We start from the raw sequence: 27,783 nt of genomic DNA on the forward strand, positions 1-27,783 counted from the left end.
TCCTGTCCACAGTTCGTTCTCTTCCTTAGAGATCCAACCCCAATAGTAAGGTAATAGTCATCATAAATGTTGCTGTGTAGAGTAGTATAGAACTTGTGATGCCTTCTTGATAAGGGAGGTTGTGGTGCTTTCTGAGAGGTGAGGAGGAGAATAATTTTGCTTTAAAATAAAAGGTCAACAGGAAATAGATCAAATTCTGGGATTGCATTTTGGGGGCCGATTTGGAGCTGAGCAGAACTAACTTCCACCTGCCCCACGAATACACCCTTGAGCCTGTCTTGTATCCCAGGATTAGGAACATTAGCAGGTACCATTTATGATGCCAATGGGGTGCCCACTTCAAAGAGTGAAAGAGAGATTTGCTCGGGCCTTATTGCACTTAAAATAAGCCTAAAGTTCTGGTCCAGCAGGTGAAAACATTTTCAAGTCCTGCCCCTATGACGTAAGGCCAGATTCCCAGAAAAAATAATCGATTGCTTTTGGAAAACAACCTTGTAAATTTTATATCCACCATTTTTTTGTTAACATGTGAGCTGTCCACATGAGATTACAAGTTTAATGCTGAAATAAGATCCGTTTTGTACTATGGACTTATACCAACTCGGATCAAGTTTGAGACTGCCTAACCTCCTTCATTTAGGCCAGCAAACAGAGAGCCTTTTGTATCATGTCTGTCAGATTCAAGCTCTGTCGGTTTGAATATTGTGCTGCATATGTATCTTGGGAGTTGGATCACTTCATTGCAACTGTTGATATTTTTATGCGTTTAAGCATTGAAGCTCAAGATACTGTAATTGCCAGTTTGATACTATTTTAAGTATTTCAATAATATTGGATAGTGTGACTAACCAGCTTCATTATATCTTTCTACAGTGCAGAGAAAGAGTGGGGTGATGGTATTCGAGGTCTGTCCCTAAGTGCTGCTCGTTATGCTTTGCTGAGATTGGAAGAAGGTCCCCCTCATACAAAGAACTGGAGGTAAAATAATGCGATCAATTTACAGCTTGCATTGTACAACCTTCTTCTTTGGCCTCCTTGTCTCGAGAGACAATGGGTAAGCGACTAGAGGTGGTCAGTGGTTTGTGCAGCAGTGCCTGGAGTGGCTATAAAGGCCAATTCTAGAGTGACAGACTCTTCCACAGGTGCTGCAGATAAAGTTGGTTATCGGGGCTGTTACACAGTTGGTTCTTACCTTGCGCTTCTGTCTTTTTTCCTGCCAACTACTAAGTCTCTTCGACTCGCCACGCTTTAGCCCCGCCTTTATGGTTGCCCGCCAGCTCTGGCGATCACTGGCAACTGACTCCCACGACTTGTGATCAATGTCGCAGGACTTCATGTCGCGTTTGCAGACGTCTTTAAAGCGGAGCCATGGAAGGCCAGTGGGTCTGGTACCAGTGACTAGCTCGCTGTACATTGTGTCCTTGGAGATCCTGCCATCTTCCATGTGGCTCACGTGGCCAAGCCATCTCAGGCGCCTCTGGCTTAGTAGGGTGTATATGCTGAGGATGTTGGCTGCCTCGAGGACTTCTGTGTTGGAGATACGGTCCTGCCACCTGATGCCAACGATTCTCTGTACAACCACAAAGTTAGTATTAAAGATGGTATGAAGCTTGGTTGTATAAGAGCATTATATAAAAGTGGATGAATTTATTTCAACTTCATACAAATCCTTGTCTATGTATGGTGCATCACTCCAATCCATTTTCAGTTGTAATGATTGCATGTGGTCCTAAGCTCTGGTATGCATCATTGCCATTCTCGGTTTTGCAAGTATTTGACTATGTTTGGTGTAAATACACAGCTGTGTAACATTTTTCCTCCCTCATTATAATTGTTTCAAAAGCCAAGACAAAGCTATGGTGCTTTTGGCCAATTGATTAAGACTATTCATATTATTACTAAGTGATCCAGAGGTCTATTTACATTTTGCCAGCTTCTTACTTAAGCATAGTCTAAATGTTAGAGCCAGACCTTTCAGGAGTGTCATTAGGGGCATGACTTTATAGTGGTGATGGGCCAGAAGGTGGGGGGGGGTGTTGGTGGTGAAACCGCCTCAGCCTGCTATCGGCTTCCTGGCCGAATTCAATGGTGGGCAGGCAATTAACTGCCCACCATCAGGGATGCCGTCCCTTTAAGGGACAAAATCCCCCCCACCCCCCCCCGCCCCCCCCCCCCTCCCCAAAGAGCTGCTGGTCAATCAGAGTGCCATCAGCTCAATAGTGTCAGCAGGAGCAGTGGCCACTGCCGGTACTGCAGCAGGCCTGCAGCAGAGTTGATGGAGGAGATCCTGGGATCCAGGTAAGTGGGGTCAGGGTCGCCAGGACCGGTCGGGCATGCCTCAGTGAAGGGGTGGGGTGTGTTGGTGAGGGCAAGAGGGGTCTTGCTGCAGCAACAGCCAGCACCACCTGTGGGGCCCTCCATGGGCCATGGATTTTCCCCAGAGGAGGGACCTTCTCCACCCCATCCCCCAAGCTTGCTAGGAGGCCACTAAGTTTCATCTGGCAGTGTCTCCACATGGCAGTGTGTCCCTCCAATGCTGGCTGACTGTCAGTAGAGGCAGGAGGTAGCCCTTATGTGGCCCATAATGAGCCACTTAAATGGCTTAATTGGCCTCCCAGCGGACTTTCCATTTACCATGGTAGCCGCTGCCTTCCACCTTGTCTCCAAGAGCAGCATAAAATCCAGTCCAAGGAATCACTTCCATGTGCAAAGGGTGGTAAAAGTGTGAAACTCCCTTCCACAAATGACAATTGATGCTAGATGAAAAGTTAATTCAAATCTGAGATTGGTAGATTTCTGTTAACCAAATGTATTCATGAATATGAGGCAAAAGTGGGTGTATGGAGTTAGGTCACTCGGAGAGGGGGGTGCTAAATGGCCTACTCCTGTTCTTGTGTTCTTGTATTTAAATTTAGATGCATCTCTATAAAGACATACTAGCTTTTAAAAAAATATATATATGTATAAGTATTGCATCTGCAAGCAGTTCCTCTTGTCACACTTCCTTACTGTCTCATTTTTAAGCTTGTCTGGATAATAGTTTTAAACAGACAATTGCATTCTGTACTCAGCTTGCAGGCCTTCCTATACTGTATATGCTGCGGAATCTCCAAACTACATCTCTCTGATCCATCCACAGCCATCTGTTCTTATCAAAATTAAAGTTGTTTTAGAATTTTCTAACATCAAATTTCTGCTGGGCCATTCAGTTTGTATTTCATTGATTATAATTAATTAAATCTGGCGACGCCTGCTAGCCCAAAACACTCAGCTGCTCCCTCCCTCTTGCTCACTTATGTGCGCTCGCTCTCTCTCTTTCTCACGATCAGCAGATATTAGTATATTCATTCCAGGAATGCCTGCCAGTGTGCTGAGCTGGAACTTTAATTTATTAACTGCAGCAATTCCTGCTGGGCCTCATTTTTAGGATAATTTTGGGAAATGCAGTTTGTTGGGTCCTTGATTATTAATTGCCGACCAACTGAATTCTGCGATTTAATTATTCAGTTTGGGTAAAGCCCTTTCTTGAAGATTGAAGGACACTTTTATTCTTCCTTGCCAATCTTATTCAATTCTTCCTCAGCTCTCTGTTTCAGCCCTGGCAATGCTCAACATTGGTATAAGCTAAAGTTATGTTGAATTATTCAAGTAATTCTGCGATGCTTCCTTTCCTAGGCCTCAATTATTAGTTATGCTGAAACTAGATGAAGATCTACATGTGAAGCATCCCAGATTGCTAACATTTGCCTCACAGTTAAAAGCTGGCAAAGGTCTTACTATTGTTGGTTCTGTCATTCAAGGGAATTTCTTGGAAAATTATGGAGAAGCACAGGCTGCTGAACAAGTATGACTTAAAGTTTGTATTTTTTTTGTGTTCTTGCACAGGCTGCTGAACAAGTATGATTTAAAGTTTGTGTTTTTGTGTTCTTGTATAACTTCCTGTAGTCATTAAAGTGAAAGGTTTTAATGTTGGGGAATGAAACATTTTTCATTGTTGGCACTTAGTATTAACCTGAAACATTTCTTAGTCAGGTCCAGAAACTGAGATTAATAGCATGTCATTGTTGTTCAAAGTAGTAAAATGTCTAATAATGGCACAGAAGTCTCACGCCACAGCTGCCAGGACAATTAGTGGAAAGAACAAAAGTGTTTCAGGCTTCTTCCAAGAGTTTCCATTTTTCACAGCAGTAGCTGCCTTCGTACATATCTAGTTAAAGATCAATTTTAATGAAGTGTGAGGGTAGAGATACTTTGAGATTTATAGATTACCTATTAACATCATTCCTTTGAGATCAAAGGTGAGATAGACTGAGATGTAAAAAATCCCCACCCCATGTGAATCATATGAACCAACTTCATGCTGGCCAAAAGTAATGCAATCTCATTCAACTGAAGGGAGCAAAATTTCATGACCAACTGCCCTCTAATTCCAGAATCGACTACTTGGTCTTTCAACCTGCCCTCGTGTAGTCCTGTACACCCTCGCATAGTTTTCGGAGTATTCAAATATTCTGATGCTTTTTATTCATTTATGGGATGTGGGTGTCGCTTTTATTGCCTATCACTAGCAGCCCTTAAGAAGGTTGTGGTGAGCCATCTTCTTGAACTACTGCAGTCCATGTGGTGTGAGGTACACCCACAGTGCAGTTAGGAAGGGATTTCCAGGATTTTGGCACAGGGACAATAAAGGAAGGCAGATATATTTTGAGTCAGGGTGATATGTGACTTGGAGGGAAACTTGAAGGTGGTGGTTTTCCTATGTGTTTGCAGCTTTTGCCTTTCTGGATTGTAGAGATTGTGGCTTTCAGAGGTGCTGTTGAAGAAGCTTTGCCAAGTTGCTGCATTGTATCTTGTAAGTGGTATGCACTGCAGCCATGGTGTGCTGGTGGTGGAGTGGGTGAAGGGGGTGCCAATGAAGCGGGTTGCTTTGTCCTAGATGGTTTCAAACTTCCTGCAGGGCATACTTATTGTGGTCCATTAGTCATTTCAAAATGGAACTGTTAATGGTGTTAAGCTTAATAGAATAACTGAACAGCAATTTACATTTGTAACAAATTTTATGTGCATCTTTTATAAAAATTAATTGACCATTGAAACAAAGTTACATACTGAATTATCATTCACTTCTCAATCTAGACAATCAAAAACATGATGGCAATTGAAAAGGTCAAAGGATTTTGCCAGATAGTAGTTTCTTCAAAGGTTCGAGAGGGCATTGCACACTTAATTCAATCATGTGGACTTGGTGGAATGAAACATAATTCAGTTGTTATGGGTTGGCCTTATGGCTGGAGGCAGAGTGAAGATCCCAGGGCTTGGAAAACATTCATAGGTAAGATTTATTAACTTAATTTTTTTTGATCCAGTATATTTCAATATCATTCAATGTATAGAATTTTCCTCCGATTTGTAGCAATCATATCAATTTGAATAGCATCCTCTGGCATATAGGGGTAGAATTGCAGCTCCACGCAAAAGTTAGAGGAATTTCAAGCGCAAGTTATGTCTAGCGCACATCGCCTTTCCACCAGCTTTTGTTCTGGATTAAAAAACCTTTGCACGGAAGCCGTCCCTGTCCACAAAAATGGCCATGCTCCTAGATCGAATCATGGCAAGTTTCTGCAGTCCTATGAGGAGACTTCTAAAATTTAGTTTTAGGCACAAAGGCATTATTAGGCACCATTTAAAAGTTTAAGATTAAAAAATATTTAATTTGCTAAAACTGTCTACATGTATCAATGAAATTAGTAAATGGTTCCATATAGTTTTTTAAAGTCATTTTCATTTAAAATTGGGTTACTCACTGTTGGTGGACTAGACACTTATTAAAAGTACTTTTTTTAAAATGATAAACCCACTTTCAGCCACATTATGAAAACCTCACCAGGTTAGCATTCTTAAGTTATATCAAGGAATTTCAAAAGACAAAGAAAACCGTTGCATTCGAAAGCACTGCTCAGTTGCCCTGGCTCGTTACAGTTTTTATATTTGGTTACGCAAATGAGTTTGAACAGAAACTTGAATCATAATTTCACTTCAGAAAACTAGCGCAATTGCACCCAAGTTGCCAATTGTGCCCAAATTGGGAACTCTACCCCACACTATGTAACTAGTAATCATCATTGATGGTTACTGTACTTTTCATGAGCCAAGTTGATGGATTTCTGTTGCTATTCAGCCATTTTTTTTTTCTCAGTTAATGAGCAAACTTGTCCCAAAATTAGTAACATTGATCTTGCTTTATAGATACTGTGAGAGTCACCACAGCTGGTCACCTAGCTCTGTTGGTGCCAAAAAATGTTTCTTTCTACCCAAGTAACCATGAACGCTTTACTGAAGGCCACGTTGATGTTTGGTGGATTGTGCACGATGGAGGCATGTTGATGCTGCTTCCATTTCTTCTACGACAACACAAGGTGAGAATTATGTGCATGAAGTATGAAGATTTTGTCGTGCATGTACAGCTAATATAAGTATACTACAACCAGAAAAGGACATTTGGGTTACAGGTCTGTTGCTTCTAACAGACTGTATACAGTCTGCAATTATGAACATTTCCTAGCTTATGCTAGTGTCAAGCTTGTATTTCGCTGCTTCAGAAAGCTGCCACTTGATGAGAGAAGTTTGACAATATGCATGCCAATTTGGAATATATAAAGATTCACTTACTATTTCTTCCCTCCTTGTAGCATAAACCCAATAACCCAATAAATCTGGCAATTATAAGGCAGCATAAAATTAGTTTCATGAAGAAAAATCTTGAAAATTAAGACACCATGCATACAGACACAATTACTTTAATTTTTATGTCATATCAAATATCTTCTTTGGGGGCAATGATCTAAAGAATGTGGTGTTTAATTTCATGGTACTAAGTACAAGATGCAAAGATGGCCATCGAGGGGAAGCACAGAGTGCTGCATTGGCTTAAAACTTTTGATTTTTTTTTTAAATCATCCGGGAACATGAAAGTTGCATTTTTCTTTCTGTCAGAATTCAGGCCAGTTAATGAAAATAGCGTCCATAATATGTTTTATACTGGATTTTTGTTTCAGTGGCTACACAAAAGAAAAACTAACATGATTGAAATTCTGTGCAGGTCTGGAAAAAATGCAAGATGCGCATTTTCACTGTAGCCCAAATGGATGACAACAGTATTCAAATGAAAAAGGATCTTGCAACTTTTCTTTATCATTTGCGCATTGAAGCAGAAGTTGAAGTTGTTGAAATGGTGAGGAGCGAACCTGGTAGGACAAAGTCTGCATCAATAACATACAGTTTTTATTAAGAAAATGTACATTCTTACAATTACGGTATCAAATTCTGTCCTCAGCACGGCAGTGATATTTCAGCTTATACGTATGAAAGGACTCTAATGATGGAGCAACGGTCACAGATGTTAAGGCAGATGAGGCTATCCAAAACTGAGAGAGAAAGGGAGGTAAGCTGCAATAGCTTTATTAACCAGGCTAATCTGAGTGTCTAGGTCTCTACGGATTTTATGAATCATCACAAATTATTTGTTCCAGCAGACTAATCTAAGATGGAAATAAGTAGTCTCAAACTGAGTTTATTATATATAATTTTTGTCCTTTTGACTTGCTGGATGACTGATTTCAGGTTTTAAAACCAGCTTTTAAAAAAAATCTCTTTTTAAAAATATCTTCAGATTCCTACCTGCCTTTTATATATTGTTCTAATGCCCTCGGCCGTCCATTTCAGTTGTACCCCTGCATTCTTTAGTGAAGGGGTTTCTAGTCATCTCATTACATGCTGCATCTTGGAAATTTCTTTTGGATTATCTTCCAATTTCTTCATCAGAAGATATTAACTAGCTGAATATTTCCATAAAAATACATATTTAAACTTTAGGACAGTGCTGGTACTGTTCAGTTTGATATCCTAAGCCTTGTGTTCCTCAGTATCTGCATGCCTTGGTAATACATTTTTATTTCTTGCTTTTATGTAACTTTTTTGCGGTCTAGGATTCTGCTGCTATGTTACAATTCAGATCATGACTATATATTTTTATTTATATTTATGCCTTGTGACTCTTTAAATTGAATTGCTGTGTTCTAGGAGAGGATCTCTCACTTAAGTTTGTCAATGCTAGAGTGACAGCAGGATCTGATGGTGGTTTATCCTTGTGAAAGCTCTGTACTCCTGATTTAATTGGGCCAAAATGCTCAAAATTCCTCTCAATCCCTGAAATGGGAGCTGCACAAGCAGAAAGTTGAATGTAATAATAAAAGAAATAATATTTGATAGGATGGGTAAATCATCTTAGCCTTCAGAAGCATGCAGTTCCCCATCCACATCAGAGAAAGAGTAATACAGCACAGAAGGGAGGTCATTCAGTCCATTGAATCTGTGTGATATTGTTATGATTGATCAGAGTATACTATGTTTCCCTTCTGTGGTCTCAGAGGGCAGGAGGCTGAGATTGATTAGGTGGGCACATCCATCTAGCCAGTCGCTCAATCTAACTTGCACGTGCAGCTACTCAATTCTAGAAGCACTAGCACCTCAATGTTGTAACGAGATCACACTTCACTGATAGCACAGCAGTAGATCAGGGGTTGAACCTAGGAGAGTCTACAAAGAGGACAGTCGCCTCTTTATAGGGTCTGTCAGACCAAGCATGCTGTCTGCCCAGAGTGCAGATCTTTCAATAAACAAAACATACCATCAGTTCCTGTCTGAACTCTGGCATTGGCACCTTGGGCTGTAACAAGCAGAATGCCTTTTGCACTTGCTACAAGATTTTATTTCAGGAGAGTAAAATCCATAGGACTTGCAGCCTAATGGTGGCTCTCTGGAGTGCTGATGGGCACTGCTGTATAATGTGGAGCCTTGATTGCAAATGAAGGGACAGGATCTTTATCTATTTCAGATACCATCCCCCTTAATCTGATGGAATATTCTTGGGCGCATATTTTGAGAGACTGTGATCCAGTTGGCACCCAAAAGTTAGGTTCCTTTATGCTAAGGGGTATGGCTGTTGGAGGAAAAACTGGGCATTAGGCTCTGTGTACAATCTTTAAGAGAACAGGCATGGCAACTTAACAATTCCTGTCTGTCTTAACTCTGGTAGATGTGCAGGAATCTCATTATTAGTGACATGATGAATGTCGAGGCAGTCCATTGTAAAATGTAATAAAAACAGAAAATGCTGGAACCACTCAGCGGATCTGGCAGCATTTATGGAGAGAGAAACAGTTCACGTTTCAGGTCTGTGACGTTTCATCAGAACTGAAAAAAGTTAGAAATGTCATAGGTTTTGAGCATGTGAAAGGGGGGAGGGTGGTAAAAAGAACTAAAGCAAAGGTCTATGATGGGGTGGAGGGCAGAATAGATTAAATAACAAAAGTATTCATGGTACAAAGCCAAAGGAAATGGTAATGGGACAAGTAAAGAAACAAAAGATGAGGTATGAATGGCAGGATAGCAGCTATCCAGATGCAATGTAAAGGGATTAAGGAAAAAATTAGAAAAATGAGACCCTATGAAGTCTCGTGGCATCAGATCAAATATGGGCAAGGAAGCCTCTGGCTGATTACGACCTACCATCCTCCCTCATCTGATGAATCAGTACTCCTCCATGTTGAACATCGCTTGGAAGAAGCATTGAGGGTAGCAAGGGCACAAGATGTACTCTGGACCGGGGACTTTAATGTCCATCACCAAGAGTGAATCAGTAGCATCACTACTGACCTGAAGGACATATCTGCCAGACTAGGCCTGAAGCAGGTGGTCAGAGAACCACCATGAGGGAAAATCCTTCTTGACTTCATTATCACCAATCTACCTGTTGGAGAAGTATCTGCCCGTGATAGTATCAATAGGAGTGACCAAGTCGCCATCAGCAACAGAATTGTATTCCACTACAATCTGTAACCTCATGACCAGGCATAATCCTCACTCTACTATTTCTATCAAGCCAAGGAACCAACCCTGGTTCAATGAATATAGAAGAGCATGCCAGGAGCAGCACAAAGCATACCTAAAAATGAGGTGCCAACCTGGTGAAGCTACAACACAGGGCTATATGCATGCTCAACAGCAGAAGCAGTGTGCTATAGACAGAGCTAAGCAATTCCACAGTCAGCAGATCAGATCAAAGCTCAGCAGTGCTGCCATATGCAGTCGTGAACAAATAATGGGAGGGGATGGCTCCATGAACATCCCCATCCTGAATGATGGAGCCCAACACATGAGTGCAAAAGGCAAAGCTGAAGCATTGAAACAACCTTCATCCAGAAGTACCAAGTGGATGATCCATCTCAGCCTCCTCTAGAGATCCCCACTATCGCAGAAGCCAGTCTTCAACCAATTCAATTCACTCCACTCCACGTTACATCAAGAAATGGCTGAGTGAATTGGGCACAACAAAGGCCGTGGGCCCCAACAATATCCTGGCTTGTGAAATGTGCTCCAGAACTAGATAGACCTTTGGCCAAGCTGTTCCAGTACAGCTGCAACACTGGCAACTACTCAACGAAGTGTAAAATTGCCCAGGTATATCCTGTCAACAAAAAGCAGGGCAAATCCAATTCAGCCAATTATCTCCCCATCAGTTTATTCTCCATCATCAGCAAAGTGAAGGAAAGTATCATCAACAATGCTATCAAGAGGTACTCATTCACAAGAGGTACCTGCACAATGATGTTCATTTCCATTGGGATCCATATCTCATTACAGCCTTGGTCTAAACATGGACAAAAGAGATGAATTCTGGAGGTGAGTTAACAGTGACTGCTTTTGACATCAAGACAGCATTTGACCGAGAATGGCATCAGGAGCCATAGTAAAATTGAAGTCACTGGGAATCAGGAGAAACACTCTGCTCGCTGGAGTCATACCTAACACAAAGGAAGATTGTTGTGGTTGTTGGAGGCCAATCATCTCAGCCCCAAGACATTACTGCAGGAGTTCCTCATGGCAGTGTTCAACCATCTTCAACTGTTTCAGCAACGATCTTCCCTTTATTATAAGTTCAGAAATGGGGATGTTCGCTGATTGAAGTGTTCAGTTCCATTCGCAGCTGCTCAGGTACTGAAGCTGTCTGTGCCAGCATGCAGCAAGACACTGGACAACATTCAGGCTTGGGCTGATGAGTGGCAAATAATATTGCACCAGACAATGACATTACAATTGGTGAATCCTGCAGGATCAACATCCTGGTGATCACCATTGACCATCAACTTAACTGGACCAGCCACATAAAAACTGTCCCTATAAAAGCATGTCAGAGGCTGGGTATTCAGTGAGTAACTTACCACCTGACTCCCCAAGGACTTTCCACCATCTACAAGGCACATGTCAGAGGTGATGGTAGCATGGTGGTAATGAGGCCCAGACTGATGCTCTGGAGACCTGAGTTCAAATCCCGCCATGGCAGCTGAGGGAATTTAAATTCAATTAATAAATCTGGAATGAAATGCTAGTTTCAACAGTTGGATTGTTGTAAAAAAAAAAAACCCATCTGGTTCACCAATTTCCTTTCACAGGAGGAAATCTGCCGTCCTTACCCAGTCTGGCCTACACATGGCTCCAGATCCATAGCAATGTGGTTGACTCTTAACTGCCCTCTGAAATGGCATAGCAAACCCACTCAATTGTATTAAACCCCTACATAAAGCATTGTGGTGTACCTACAGCAGGTAGACTGCAGCGGTTCAAGAAGATAGCTTACTACCCATTTCTCAAGGGCAGTTCGGGATGGGTAATAAATGCTGACCTTGTAAGAGCGAATTTTTAAAAAAAAATCCGTGTGATGGACTACTCTCCACATGCCTGGATGAATGTAGCTTCAACGATATGAAAGAAGTTTGACACCATCCAGGGCAAAGGAGCCTGCTTTGATCTATTCCAGAAAACCAGGTGGTGAAGGATAGAACTGGAGCCTAATCTTTACACACACTCTAAGCTTTTATTTATAGAGAAAGACATTACAAACATGCACCTGTAAACCCAACCTGGGCCCGACCCGACAATAGCCAACCTGAACCCGATCCGGGCCCAAGTCCTTTATTTTTTTAAATGCCCAACCTGACCTGAACCCGACACATGTCGTTGAGTTTGGTCGGGTAGCCAGGCTTTACTGCAGGATGCGGAGTCCGACTGCACGTTTCCCGCCTTGACGTCCTGAATCTTCATTTGAAGATTACTTCCCGGAGCAAGGCAGCACTGCACGTGTCCATCCCGACCTGACCCAAGCCCGAATGTTGGGCCCGGAAGAGAGTCGACCCGAACCCGACACCTGTCGTTGGGTCTGGTCGGGTTCGGGTCGGGTAGCCACGCTTTACCAACAACCACCGTTTCAGTCTGCTGCTATATATTGGAGCATAAATGAATCCCTAGTAATGCCCACCACCTGAATATAATTAAACACTCAAAATACAATTAACAAACTTGATTGGCACCCCATTCACTACCTTAAATATTTAATTCCCTCTGTATGTGTGTCCACAAGATACAATGTGGCAACTCGCCAAGGCTTTTGTTTTAAATTCTTTCACGGGATGTAGACAGACTGGCTAGGCCAGCATTAATTGCCCATTCCTATAAACCTTAAGAAGGTGGTGGTGAGCTGACTTCTTGAATCATTGCAGTACATGTACAGGTACACTCACAGTGCTGTTAGGGAAGGGAGTTCCAGGATTGTGATCCAGCAACAGTGAAGGAACGGCAATATTGTTCCAAGTCAGGATGGTGTGTGGCTTGGAGAGAAACTTGCAGGTGGTGGTGTTCCCGTGCATCTGCTGCTGGTGTCCTTCTGGATGGTAGAGGTGGTGAGTTTGGAAGGTGCTGTTGAAGGAGCCTTGCTGAGTTGCTGCTGTGCATCTTTTAGATGGTACACACTGTTGCCACTGTGCGTCAGTGGTGGAGGGAGTGAATGTTGAAAGTGGTGGATGGGGTGCCAGTCAAGTGAACTGCTGTGTCCTGGATGATGTTGAGCTTGTTGAGTGTTGTTGGAGCTGCACCCATCCAGGCAAGTGGAGAGTATTCCATCACACTCCTGACTTGTGGCCTTGTTGATGGTGGACAGATTTTGGGAAGTCAGGAGGTGAGAAAATTGCCACAGAATTCCCAGCCTCTGACCTGCTCTTGTAGCCACAGTTCTTATATGGCTGGTCCAGTTCAGTTTCTATTCAATGGTAACCCACCTCCCCGCACCACCCTCCCCCCCCCCCCCCCCCCCACCGCCCCCCACAGGATGCTGACGTGGGGGGGTGGGATTGTAATGCCATTGAATGTCAAGGGGAAATGGTTGGATTGTCTCTTATTTGAGATGGTCATTGTAACTTGCCACATCAGGCCAAGCTTGAATGTTGTCCAGTTCTTGCTGCATGTGGACACAGTCTGCTTCAGTATCTGAGGAGTCGTGAATGGTGCTGAGTATTGTGCAATCATCAACGAACATCCCCACTTCCAACCTTATGATGGAGTGAAGGTCATTGATGAAGCAGATGAAATGACACTACCTTGAGGAACTCCTGCAGCAATGTCCTGGGACTGAGATGATTACCTCCAACAACCACATCCATGTTCCTAGGTATGACTGCAACCATTGGAGAGTTTCCCCCTGATTCCCATTGACTCCAGTTTTGCTCGAGCTCCTTGATGCCACACTGGGTCAAATGCTGCCTTGATGTCAAGGGCAGTCACTCTCACCTCACCTCTGGAATTCAGCTCTTTTATCCACGTTTGGAGCAAGGCTGCAATGAGATCAGGAGCTGAGTTGCCCTGGCAGTACCCAAACTGAGCATCAGTGAGCAGGTTATTGCTCAGCTAGTGCCGCTTGTTAGCACTGTTGACGACAGCTTCCATCATTTTACTGATGATTGAGAGTAGACTGATGGGGCGGTAGTTGGCTGGGTTGCTTTGGTCCTGCTTTTTGTATACAGGACAAACCTGGGCAATTTTACACATTGTTGAGTAGATGCCAGTGTTGTAGCTGTACTGGAACAGCTTAGCTAGGGGCATGGCCAGTTCTGGAGCACAAGTTTTCAGTAGTATTGCTGTAATGTTGTCAGAGACCTTCGCCTTTGCAGTATCCAGTGCCTTCAGCCGTTTCTTAATATCACATGGAGTGAATCAATTTGGCTGAAGACCGGCATCTGTGATGCTGGTGACCTCAGGAGGAGGCCAAGATGGATCATCCACTCAGCACTTCTGGCTAAAAATAGTTGCAAATGTTTCTTCGACAGCATCTCCCAAACCTGTCACCTCTGCTACCTAGAACAGCAAGGTAAGCAGGTGTGTAGGAACACCACTACCTGCATGTTCCCCTCCAAGTTGCATACCATCCTGACTTAGAACTATATCGCCGTTCCTTCACTCTCACTGAATCAAAAACCTGGAACGCCCTCCCTAATAGCATTGTGGATTTACATACAAGCTGTTCAAGAAGACAGCTATCCTCCACCTTCTCAAGGGGAGTTAGGAATGGGCAATAAATGCTGGCCTTGCCATGATGCCCACATCCCCATGAATGAATTTTTCAAAAAGATATGCTGACTTTGTGGTCAGTTATTTAGAAATCCCCTTTTGCTTGCTTCCAGGCTCAGTTAGTAAAGGACAGGAATTCAATAATTCATCAAGGAAATGTATACTTGGATGAAGAGGAAGATGTACATGTTTACCCTGACAAAATACAGATGACATGGACGAAAGAAAAATGTGAATCTGAAAGAAACCGCAATAAAGCCACCACCCCGAACAGTTTCAGAGAATTAATCAGTATTAAACCGTAAGTGCTGGCCCTCTCCCTTTTGAGGAACACATTCTGCAAATTGTGAATACTAAGTTTCTTCCTGCCATATTATTGAACAATTACTGTTTATACTTTATACTTTGCTTTTTTCTGACATTTGATTTGAATAGTGAGGAACAAAATGCTACCATCATTATGTTAACATTTCTAAACCTACCACTAATATTAAAGTTGTTAAAATAAGTATATTGTTCAGAGTGAGACCACATTTCTTAGACCAGTTGTTGCTTAAGGTTTGATTACTGCCAACTTAGTATAATTGCATTTGACTCTGACATTAAAAACGATGATCATTAGCAAATGATGCTTGTTAAAACTTGAAGTAGAGTTCCTAATAGTGGTTTTGAACCATACATATGTTTTAAGTTAATTACTAGAGTAGGGGGCGGTGCAGATTGAGAAATTAAGTCACATTAGCTATGATGCATTGCTTGGTCTTAATTTGTTTTTTTTTATGCAAAGTTCTACGCCATCACCCTCATGTTTGGTCAGATTCCAAAGTTAAGCAATGTGGGAATAGATTCTTGACAGATGATTTTCCCTCTGCAAGATACAATCATGGAAGGTTACAGCACAGAAATAGGCCATTCAGCTCATCGCATCTGGGTTTGCCATTTTTTCGTGTGAACCATTTCATCCAATCCCACTCCCTGTTTGTTCCCATACTCTAATATTCATCTTCTGTAAGCAATTATCTAAGTCTCTCTGCAAATAACAGTTATGTACTCTGCTTCAACAGCAGTTTATGTCTGAGAATTCCACATTGTAACTATCATAATGTGTAAAGTGGTAATCTCTAACCTCTAATTTATTTTGTGATGATCTAAATTTGTGACTTCTCTTTATCATCTCACTGATGAACAATCTATCATTATTTACCTTTATCATAACCCCTGTAATCTTGAATATTGTCATCCCTTAACCTTCTGGGCTCTAATGAAAAGTGTTAGTTTCTCATGTCTGTCTTTTTAACAATAACCTCTTATCTCTGGTAACATCTCTAGTGAATTGACACCATGCCTTTTGCATTGTTTTTATATGATTCCTATAATAGGGAGCCTAAAACTGTGCACAATACTTGAACTAATGCACAATACTTGGACTGATAAGTGCAAAACTCATCTGTTCAGGGAAAATAATAATGTGCCATAACTTGTTGCCACTTAAGTTTTTGGAATGAGACTAAATTTTATTGGTTATGCTTCTGGATGGGAATAGACATAATTATACTTTGTTTCATTGTTATTTAGAAACTATTCAGTATTTGAGTTGCTTTTCGTAGCCCTTTTGTTAAGGTCAATTGTCACCTCAGTTCAACTCCATTTACTGCTTCTTACAAAGGAGGAGGGTGGTTCACTGGTGAGCTTATAGACATATTGCTTTAATTTAGTCTTAGTGCTTTTTCTTTATTTTCTCTTGAAGGCGTCTGAATTATGGAAAAAATACTAATCTGTTCCACTGTTCTTTTATGTTGGCCTTTTCCTTATATTCAAAATAAACCCCACCCGAGTAATGAGTTGAATGTAATCATTCAACACTGTTCCATTGCTAAATAGAAGCATGAAGGAACTTATAAAGCCTTTTAAAACCACTGTAAGTAATAAAACTTTTACGGCAGTCCGCAAAACTATTGTTGCCTTCATCTGAAATAGTTTTTAAATTTATCTTAATGCAGTTTGTATTGTGCCTAAACCCACCAGGATGTTGTTTACCTTTTGCAGGGACCAGTCCAATGTAAGAAGAATGCACACAGCAGTGAAGCTGAATGAAGTCATTGTAAATAGGTCCCATGATGCTAAACTGGTTTTGCTAAACATGCCCGGGCCACCAAAGAACCAAGATGGAGACGAAAACTGTATCCTTTATCAAAATTATTTCTGTATATAGTCTTGCAAGAATACTTGGCCAATAGATGGACCATGATGATATTCCAGATGAGTGCATGGCAGCAATTTTTCTGATAATCAAAGCTACCATCAGGACAATTGCCAAGATTTTCTTAAAATTCTTGTTGACTGTTTTTCCAGATTGATTTGCTCATTTCCTTTCCTTCTCATAAAGCTAATTCTACAGTTTTGAACACAGTATGTGGAAGCATATGATAGGCAGTTCACCTGACATTTTATATTTGCATGGAAGATTGACTGGACATAGTTTTCTCATCCAAGGAAAGTGTGCCAAACTTGTTATCAAACATTCCTTTGAGTTTGAGTAAAGTTTGAGCTCATCAGGGCTGGTGATATCAGTGTCAATTCCTAGTATTCCGTGTCCACTTTTTACAGTTTTCTTAGCCCGAGCTTAATAGGTTAAATCCAAAGTGAAACTGTCTGTACTCTGTTCCTAAACCTGTATTCAGACCAACTTCAGTTGAACATTATCTGCTGATACGAGTATGAAATTTTCACTGCTCGCACCAGCCATCATTTTGGCCTTTGTGCAGTTTATACTATTCTTTATGAATTTATCTCAAGTAATCTTGGATGCAAAGCATGCAAATTGTAGTTTAATTTGGGAATCTTGACGTTATCTAACTCTGGAGTGTATTGAAAGCAAATAGTGTGAGATTAGATAGGTACTCATGCATAGCTTGGGCTTCACACTGGTGGCAGTGCAACTCTATCCAATGTAAAATTACACCAGCGTAACTGGGAAAATTTTGAACTTTGTAAGAAGCACTTGAACATTGAGAAAAGCAAGACTTGCAGCTAGCTGTTCTCTTCCTACATCAGCAATTAGCCACCTTCAGTGCTAAGATCAATTGGATGTACAGCTTGCACTGTAAGTCAAGTCTACAAACTGCGCATTGCAGTTTACAAATAACATCCTGGCAACAGTACAGGGTCACTTTGAAATATCAGTTTAGGCTAATCTGTTTGTGTGTTGGTACAGGGGTCATGCTGCACATTGAATTAGGTTGCCAACATTCATTTCATTTAGTATTTTCTGCAAAAGACTTTCATCCTTTTAATCTGGCCTTACTCAAATCTAAATGCCAGTTGTCAAAGGAAAGTTAGTCCACTACGTCTTTCAAAGTCTCAAGTAAAATCTTTTCTGAAGTTGTATTCTCCAGTTTCAGAACTTCTACCTGTTGGACACATGAGTCTGTTTGTTGTTTTACTATTTTCACTTTGAAATTCCCCAATTTTTCCAGTAGAATATCTTCATAAAGGTTTGCTCTTGGTTTTTTTCAATCAGTAAAATTCATACTTTGAAGTTCAGTCAAGGAAGCAGAATCAACCAGAGATTGGTGCCCGAACCCCCAAAGGAAGGCTCACAAAATAAAGGACAACATCTGTTGGCTTTTGGATCTTGCTTTATTGTGTGCTTTGTTTGGTGGAGTTGTTGATTCCAGTGAAGTTTTGCACCTGAAGGCTAACAATTGGTTAATTATATAATGCAACATCAAGGTGCAGGTGTAACAATTTTTGATCAGTTTGTTACAGTAATCTATGTGATGGAGTAAGAAGGAGTGTTCTCAGTTTACATCCAGAACATGCTTTCTAATCTAAGCCATATCTATGTAATGTCCATTCATGTGTGCCATGTGGCTCATTGTGCCAATGCTGGCTCTTAGAAAGAGCTATCCAATTAGTCCCACTCCTCTGCTCTTTGCCTATAGTCCTCCAATTTTTTTTTTATATATGTTGTTGCTTTTCAATCCCCATCTTTCTTGCAGCTCTTGTGTTTGAATCTCTCCAATCAGGTTTCCATCCCTGCCACAGCACCAAAATGTCCATAGCTAAAGTCATAAATTACATGATCAGTGACTGTGACCATGATGCATAATCCCCCCTCGTTATCCCCAATCGCTCTGCAGTCAACCGCATCATTCTTCTCTGACGTCTTTCCTACACTGTCCAGTTCATTGGGAATGCCCTTGCTTGATTTCACCCAACTGTGGCCAAAGCATTTACAGCAATAGCTTCTCTCTCTCTTCCCACCACCTCCCCCCACTCCGCCACTAATCATTACCATGGGGTCCGCTGAGGACCTGTCCTGGGCCCCTTACACTTCCTTGCCTCTTGCTTACATCATCTGCAGAGATAGATTCAACATCCACATGCATGCTAACAACCTCCAGCCCTACCTCTCCATCACCTCTGGCAACCTGTCCACTGCCTGTGTGCTGTTGGACAGTTGTGTAATATCCAGTCTTCGATGAGACCCAGTTTGCTCCACTTAAACATTGGGAAGACCAACACAATCATCTTTGGCTTCCGCCATAAGATCTGTTCTCTTGTCACCAATTCAGTTCGGCCATTATGTTGGGCTGAGCTAGCCTGCAGTCTCGACATCCAATTCAACGCTGAGTTAAGCAAAGCCCATATCCTATCCATACAAAGATACCCTACACCCACCTCTACTCCTGCCTCAGCTCATCTGCACCTGAAACCCTGGTCCAGGCTCTACTATGTAATCTCCAGACTCTACTGTTTCAATGATCTCCTTTCTGGCCTCCCATCCTCCACGCTATGTAAATTAAGCTCATCCAAACCTTTGCTTCCCGTAACCTACCCTGCACCAAGTCCTACTCACCTATCACCTCTTTGCTCTCTGACCTACTTTAGCGTTGGTCTCCTAGCACCTTGAATTTAAAATTTTCATCCTTATATTTAAATCCATTCATGTCCTCCAATTTGTATGATTGCCTTCAACCCTACAATTCCCCATTCCCACTGAACTGTTCATTCAGCTGACTCTGGTTTGTTGTCCCTTCTCCACAGCGTTTTATTTTCTGTTTCTTGGGATGTGGACATCACTGCCAAGATCAGTATTTATTGCCCATCCCTAATTGTCCTTGAAAGGTTGGTGGCGGTGATCTGTCTCATGTGGTGAAGGTACTTTCCACAGTGCTGTTAGTGTTCCAGGATTTTGACTCTGTGATATTGAAAGAATGACCATATATTTCCAAGTCAGGATGGCGAGTGACTTGGTGAGGAACTTGGAGATGGTTTTCCCATGTGCCTGTTACCCTTGTCAATCCAGGTGTTAAAGGTTGAGGGTTTGGGAGGAACGCTTATCCAGGCCAGTGGAGAATATTCCATCACACTACTGAGTTGTCTTGTTGAGCTGGAAAGACTTTGGGGAGTTAGGAGATGAGTAATTCTCCACAGAATACCCAGCTTCCAACCTGCTTTTGTAGCCACAGTATTTATGTAGCTGGTCTAGTTAAGTTTCTGGTCAATGATGACTTCGCCCCCCCCCACCAACCCAGGATGTTGATGGTGAGGGATTCAGTGATGGTCGTACTATTGAATGTTGAGGGGAAGTGATTAGACTCTCTCTTGTTGGAGGTGCTCATAGCCTGACACTTGTGTGGCATAAATGTTACTTGCCACTTATCAGCCTAAGCCTGAATGTTGCCTGGGTCTGGCTGCATACGGGAACGGCCTGCTTCATAATCTGTGGAGTTGCGAATGGAACTGAACACTGCAAGTAGCGAACATCCCCACTTCTGATCTTATGATGGAGGGAAGGCCATTGATGAAGCAGATGAAAATGGTTGGGCCTAGGACACCGTCCTGAGGAACACTCGCAGCAAAGTCCTGGGGCTGAGATGCAAGACCAAAACCATTTTCCTTTGTGCTAGGTATGACTCCGACCAGTGGAGAGTTTTCCCCCTGATTTCCATTGACTTCAGTTTTACTCGAGATCCTTGATGCTACACTCAGTCAAATGCTGTCTTGATGGCAAGGGCAGTCACTCTCCCCTCACCTCACCTGGAATTCAGCCCTTTTATCCATTTTTGAACCAAGCCTGTAATGAGGTCTGGAGCCAGGTGGTCCTGGCAGAATCCAAACTGAGCCATGCCTTCAGCCATTTACGCACTGTGCTCTGGATTTCTTCCCTAAACCCCTCCACTTAACTCTCCTTAATTCCCTACTTAGACTTAGCTCTGTGACCAAGCTTTTTGTCACCCCCAACTGCTCCTTTGTTGGAGCATCCCTTTTCTACATTACATAAATGTACAGCATGGAAACAGGCCATTCATCCCAACTATTCTGTGCTGGTATTTATGCCCCACATGTCTCCTCCAATTCCATCTACCTCACCTTGCCATTTCAGCATATCTTTCGATTTCCTTTTCTCTTATCTACTTGTCTAGTTTCCTTTTGAAAGCATCCAAGCTATTTGCCTCAACCACTTCCTGTGGTAATGAGTTCCACATTCTTTGAGCAAAGAAATTTCTCCTTTATTTCCCTATTGGATAGATCAGTAATTATCTTTATGTCCCCTAGATCTGGATACTTCCACAAATGGAAACTTTCTCTCCACATCTACCCTGCTCATCTCATTCTTAATTTAAAATATCTTTCTTGGATCTCCTGTAAGTCTTTTCTAAAGAAAAAAGCCCCAACCTTTTCAATCTTTCCCAGTAGCTGTAATCTCTTAGTTCTGGTACCATCCTTGTAAATCATCTTCGCACTTTCTCCAGTGCTTCTATGTCCCTTTTATGGATGGAGATCAGAACTGTGCATGGCAGTCCAGGGACTGACATCAGTTTAACACCTTTTTGAATTCTATATCCTTAGAAATAACTGACACCGTATTTTGTTAGCATTTTTAATTGCTTTGCTGGCTAGCAATGCTGCTTTTAATGATTTGTTCACCAGTATCCCTAGATCCCTTTGCTTTTCTACCCTATTCAGTTTGTATATTCCTATTATAAATTTTTACATTATTACAAATAATGGAAACAACCTGTGTAAACTTGTCGTGTTATAATTGCACTCCCTCAAATGGAAATTGACATAGAATCATAGAATAGCACAGCACAGAAGGAGGCCGTTCGGTTCATCAAGTCTTATCCAACTCTTTTGACCAGCAATCTAGTTAGTCTTGTTCCCTCACTCTTTCCTCATATCCCTACAATTTTTTTCTACTTCAAGTATTTCCCTCTTGCATTTCCCTGGCAGATAAGATAAAGGAGAATCCTAAAAGATTCTTCTTTTTTCTTTTGGGCCTCCTTATCTCGAGAGACAATGGATACGCACCTGGAGGTGGTCAGTAGTTTGTGAAGCAGCGCCTGGAGTGGCTATAAAGGCCAATTCTAGAGTGACAGGCTCTTCCACAGGTGCTGCAGAGAAATTTGTTTGTCGGGGCTTTTGCACAGTTGGCTCTCCCCTTGCGCCTCTGTCTTTTTTCCTGCCAACTACTAAGTCTCTTCGACTCGCCACAATTTAGCCCTGTCTTTATGGCTGCCCGCCAGCTCTGGTGAACGCTGGCAACTGACTCCCATGACTTGTGATCAATGTCACAGGATTTCATGTCGCGTTTGCAGACGTCTTTTTAGCGGAGACATGGACTGCCGGTGGGTCTGATACCAGTGGCGGCCTCGCTGTACAATGTATCTTTGGGGATCCTGCCATCTTCCATGCGGCTCACATGGCCAAGCCATCTCAAGCGCCGCTGACTCAGTAGTGTGTACAAGCTGGGGATGTTAGCCGCTTCAAGGACTTCTGTGTTGGAGATACGGTCCTGCCACCTGATGCCAAGTATTCTCCGGAGGCAGCGAAGATGGAATGAATTGAGACGTCGCTCTTGGCTGACATACGTTGTCCAGGCCTCGCTGCCATAGAGCAAGGTACTGAGGACACAGGCCTGATACACTCGGACTTTTGTGTTCCGTGTCAGTGCGCCATTTTCCCACACTCTCTTGGCCAGTCTGGACATAGCAGTGGAAGCCTTACCCATGCGCTCTTCAGACTGCTTTAAAAGATTCTATAAGTATATTAAGAGTAAAAGGGTAGCTAGGGAGAGAGTAGGTCCCCTTAAGGATCAGTGTGGCAATCTGTGTGTGGAGCCACGGGAAATGGGCAAGGTCTTAAATGAATATTTCTCGTCTGTATTTACGGTGGAGAAGGTCATGGAAGCTAGTGAGTTCAAGGGATGGGACAATGATATCCTGGAGCATATCAACATGACAAAGGAGGAGGTGTTGGAGGTTTTGAAGCGCATTAAGGTGAATAAATCCCCAGGGCCTGACCAGGTGTACCCTAGGATGCTATGGGAAGCAAGGGAGGAGATTGCTGGGGCCCTGGCAGAGATTTTTGTATCATCGTTAGCCACGGGTGAGGTACCAGAAGACTGGAGGATAGCTAATGTGCCTTTATTTAAGAAGGGCAGCAGGGATAAGCCATGGAACTACAGGCCAGTGAGCTTTACATCAGTGGTGGGAAAGTTATTGGAAGGGATTCTGAGAGACAGGATTTATATGCATTTGGAAAGGCATGGTCTGATTATGGATAGTCAGCATGGTTTTGTGCGTGGGAAATCATGTCTCTCGAATTTGATTGAGTTTTTCGAGGAGGTGACCAAGAGGATTGACGAGGGCAGGGCGATGGATGTTGTCTACATGGACTTTAGCAAGACCTTTGACAAGGTCCTGCATGGTAGGCTGGTCCAGAAGGTTCGAACACATGGGATCCAGGGTGAGCTAGCAAATTGGATGCAAAACTGGTTTGGTGATAGGAGGCAGAGGGTGATAGTGGAGGGTTGTTTTTCAGATTGGAGGCCGGTGACCAGTGGTGTGCCGCAGGGATTGGTCCTGGACCCTCTGTTGTTTGTCATGTTAACGACTTGGATGTGAATGTAGGGACCATGATTAGTAAGTTTGCAGATAACACCAAAATGATGGTATAGTGGACAGTGAAGAAGGTTGTCTAAGGTTACAACAGGATATAGATCAACTGGGAAAGTGGGCAAGGGATTGGCAAATGGAATTTAACGCAGACAAGTGTGAAGTGATGCATTTTAGGAAGTTAAACCAGGGCAGGACATATACAGTGAATGGCAGGGCCCTGGGGAGTGTTGTTGAGCAGAGAGACCTTGGGGTGCAAGTACATAGTTCCCTGAAAGTGGCAACACAGGTAGATAGGGCGGTGGTGAAGGCGTATGGCATGCTTGCCTTCATCGGCCGAGGTATTGAGTGCAAGAGATTGGGACATCATGTTACAGTTGTATATAACGTTGGTTAGGCCGCATTTGGAGTACTGTGTGCAGTTCTGGTCGCCGCACTACTGAAAAGATGTGATTAAGCTAGAGAGGGTGCAGAAAAGATTCACAAGGGTGTTGCCTAGTTTGGAGGGCTTGAGTTATAAAGAGGGATTGGATAGGCTGGGTCTGATTTCCCTGGAGCGAAGGATGCTTAGAAGGGACATGATAGAGGTATATAAAACTGAGAGGCATAAATAGGGGAGATAGCCAGAGTCTGTTTCCCATGGTAGGGGTGAGTAAAACTAGAGGGCATAGATTTAAGGTGAGAGGGAGGAGGTTTAGAGGGGATCAAAGGGGTAAATTTTTCACACAAAGAATAGCGGGTATCTGGAATGAGCTGGCTGAGGAGGTGGTGGAGGCAGGAACAGTAGCAATATTTAAAAGGCATCTGGACAGGTACTTGAATGAGCAAGGCATAGAGGGATATGGAATTAATGCAGGCAGGTGGGATTAGTATAGATAGGCATTATGGCCAGCATGGACGCGGTGGGCCGAAGGGCCTGTTTCTATGCTGTACGAATGTATGACTAAGTACTTATCCAATTCCATTTTGAAAGCTACTATTGACTTTGCTTTCACCACCATATCAGGCAGTGTATTCCAAGTCCTAACCCCTTGTTGCATAAAAATGTTTTTTTCTCATGTCATAGAGTTAGACAGCACAGAAACAGGCCCTTCGGCCCATCGTGTCTCTGCCAGCCATCAAGCACCTATTTATTATAATCCCATTTTCCAGCACTTGCCCTGTCGCCTTGTATGCTGTGGCATTTCAGGTGCTCATCTAAATACTACTTAAATGTTGCGAGAATTCCTGCCTCTACCACCCCTTCAGGTAGTGTGTTCCAGATTCCAACCACTCTCTGGGTGAAAAAGATTTTCCTCAAATCCCCTCTAAACCTCCTGCCCCTTCCCTTAAATCTATGTCCCCTGATTATTGATCCCTCTGCTAAGGGAAAATGTTTCTTCCTATCTATCCTATCATTTCCCCTCATAAATTTCTATAACTCAATCAGGTCCCCTCTCACCCTTCTCTGCTCTAAGGAAAACAACCCTAGCCTATCCAGTCTCTCTTCATTGGTGAAATGCTCCAGCCCAGGCAACATACTGGTGAATCTCCTCTGCACCCTCTCCAGTGCAATCACATCCTTCCTATAGTGCAGTGACCAGAACGGTACACACTGCTCCAGTTGTGTCCTAACTAGCGTTTTATATAGCTCCATTGTAACCTCCCTGCTCTTATATTCTATGCCTCGGCTAATAAAGGCAATTATCCCATATGCCTTCCTAACCACCTTATCTACCTGTGCTGCTGCCTTCAGTGATCTATGGACAAGTACACCAAAGTCCTTCTGAACTTCCCAGGATCCTACCATCAATTGTATATTCCCTTGCCTGGTTAGTCCTCCCAAAGTGCATCAACTCGCACTTTTCAGGATTAAATTCCATTTGCCACTGCTCCACCCATCTTACCAGCCCTCTTATATCGTCCTGTAATGTAAGGCTTTCCTCCTCACTATTTACAACACCAATTTTTGTGTCATCTACGAACTTACTGATCATACCTCCTATATTCGCATCTAAATCGTTAATGTACATTACAAACAGCAAGGTCCCAGCACCGATCCATGTGGTACACCACTGGTCACAGGCTTTCACTCGCAAAAACAACCCTTGACGATCACCCTCTGCCTCCTGCCACTAAGCCAATTTTGGATCCAATTTGCCAAATGTCGCCGTTTTTTTTTTTGCCAATCATCTTAAATCTGTGCCATCAGCCATTTTAAATTGTTCCCCTTTGTTTACTTTATTTAAACCCTTCATGATCTTAAACACCTCGATCAAATCTTCTCTTGGCCTTCTCTGTTCTAAGGAGAGCACTCCTGCTTTTCCAGTCTATCCTCATAACTGTAATCCCTCATCTACTGAACCATTCCAGTAAATCTCTTCTGTACCCTCTTTAAAGCCTTCACATACTTCCTAAATTGTATTCCTAGCCAACTCAATGTGTGTTTTATCAGATCAGCCTTTTTCTGTTCAAATTTCCAAATGCTGTGCTAAAGTCTCCACTATTTCAGCTTTTTAGCCCCCGTTTTTAAACTCTAACTTCAATTCTTCTGATTATGCAATCAACCAAAACTTCATCGATTGTTGCAAAACACTCTGATAAATCTTCCCGTCCCAGAAAAGTCCTAGCAATTGACAAAGCTTTTCTGCTTCTCAATAAATACAGTAAAAGTCACCGTGAAATCTTGTTTGCTTAACCTTTAGCAAATCAGTCTGTGGATTTGAAATGCTGCCAGGAGCCCTTCCAGAAAATTATGCCACAAGACTTCACATTTTAAACAAAAACCTTTACTGTATGGGAGTTAAACAATGCAGAACACTAACGTAACATTCCAATTTGAAATGATACATACTTTAAACTTAAAATCTAAGCAAAGCAGTTCAGAGAAGGTTCATTCAACTCATTCTGGGGATGAACGGCATGTCTTATGAAGAAAAGTTGAACCTGTTGGAATTTCGAAGAATGAGCAGTGATCTTATTAAAACATATAAGATCCTGAGGAGATTTGATAGAGTGGATACCGGGAGGATGTTTCCTCTTGTGGGAGAGACTCGAACTAGGGGACACAGTTTAAAAATAAGAGATCTCCCATTTAAGATAGAAATAGGAGAAATTTTTTTCACTGAGGGTCATTAGTCTGTGAAATTCTCTTCCCTAGAAAGCAGTGGAGGTTGAGTCATTGAATTTATTCGAGGCTAAATTACATTTTTGATAGGCAAGAGAGTCAGAGGTTATGGGGGAAGAGGGGGTGCAGGCAGGAAAGTGGAGTTGAGCCCACAACCAGATCAGGCAAGATCTTATCGATTGATAGAACAGGCTCAATGGGCCAAATGGCCTACTCCTACTCCTAAAACACGAAGGTTCCTAACACGCGCTTCACACTCTAAATATCAACAGAACACCCCCATTTGACTTTTACTTCCACCCCAAGAGTTCCTCTATGCTTTATAGGATCTTGGCAGTTTGTTCACTTCTCCTGTCACCAATCAAAATATATTACATCTCTGAGGAATTCACTTTGATTTTCCTTAATTTTTCTGCTTTCTTCTGAGGTAAGAGATCTCCTTAGGATTCTCCCACTAGGCAATCCTCCAGCTCTCTTCCAACACCTCACAAAACTAGATTTCCAGCTTTAGCATGGACCTTACTCAAAACAAAAAAAAAAAACCCGGTTGCTGATGCCCCCTTTGCTCTTAAGTCCAGCAGCTTCCAAAGCCATAAAATAAAAGCAAAGTACTGTGGATGTTGGAAATCTGAAATAAAAACAGAAAGTGCTGGGAATACACAGCATGTCTGGTAGCATCTGTGGAGAGAGAAGCAGAGTTGATGTTTCAGGTCAGTGATGTTTCTTCAGAACCCGCAAAGGTTAGAAATGTAATAGGTTTTAAGGAAATAAAGCGGGTTCGGGCAAGAGATAACAAAAGGGAAGACGTTGATAGGACAGAGGGTCACAGAGAATAACTGACCAGAAAGTAATGGAGCAAAGGCAAAAGGTATTCTAATGGTGTGGTGAAAGACAAAGCGTTAGTGCAGAGAGGGTGTTAAATGACAGAATAATGAACAGCCCTGGCAAAACGCACAAACACAAAAAAAAAGTGGGCAGGCACAAGGTAAAAAAATGAATGGTGAAACTAACTAAAATAAAAAAGGGGGCCAGTCATGCTCTGAAATTATTGAACTCAATATTTAGTCTGGTAGCCTGTCCACTGGGGAGACCAAACGCTGATTGGATGACCACTTTGCGGAACACCTTTGCACAGTGTAAAAAACATGACCCCGAGTTTCCTGTGGCTTGCCATTTCAACATATCCCCCTGCTCTCATGCTCACATCTCTGTCCTGGGCTTGCTGCAGTGTTCCAGTGAACATCAACGCAAGCTCGAGGAACAGCATCTCATTTATGGATTAGGCACGCTGCAGCCTACCAGACTGAACAATGTGTT

The 27,783-nt window shown here is 42.5% G+C and overlaps 1 protein-coding gene across 2 annotated transcripts in view; it reads left to right on the forward strand.

Moving 5' to 3' along the window:
• The window catches only part of slc12a4 (solute carrier family 12 member 4), a 207,711-nt gene that overhangs the window by 177,191 nt on the left and 2,737 nt on the right, over window positions 1–27,783 (forward strand). For both annotated transcript variants that reach the window (XM_068049479.1, XM_068049480.1), the window contains exons 16-23: window positions 874–978; window positions 3,676–3,844; window positions 5,137–5,332; window positions 6,247–6,416; window positions 7,100–7,231; window positions 7,334–7,441; window positions 14,568–14,755; window positions 16,501–16,634. In XM_068049479.1, the coding sequence (XP_067905580.1) occupies window positions 874–978; window positions 3,676–3,844; window positions 5,137–5,332; window positions 6,247–6,416; window positions 7,100–7,231; window positions 7,334–7,441; window positions 14,568–14,755; window positions 16,501–16,634 (1,202 nt within the window). The remainder of the gene's footprint in view (window positions 1–873; window positions 979–3,675; window positions 3,845–5,136; window positions 5,333–6,246; window positions 6,417–7,099; window positions 7,232–7,333; window positions 7,442–14,567; window positions 14,756–16,500; window positions 16,635–27,783) is intronic.

The sequence above is a fragment of the Heterodontus francisci genome, chromosome 17 (genome assembly GCF_036365525.1).
Source record: "Heterodontus francisci isolate sHetFra1 chromosome 17, sHetFra1.hap1, whole genome shotgun sequence".
NCBI lineage: Eukaryota > Metazoa > Chordata > Chondrichthyes > Heterodontiformes > Heterodontidae > Heterodontus > Heterodontus francisci.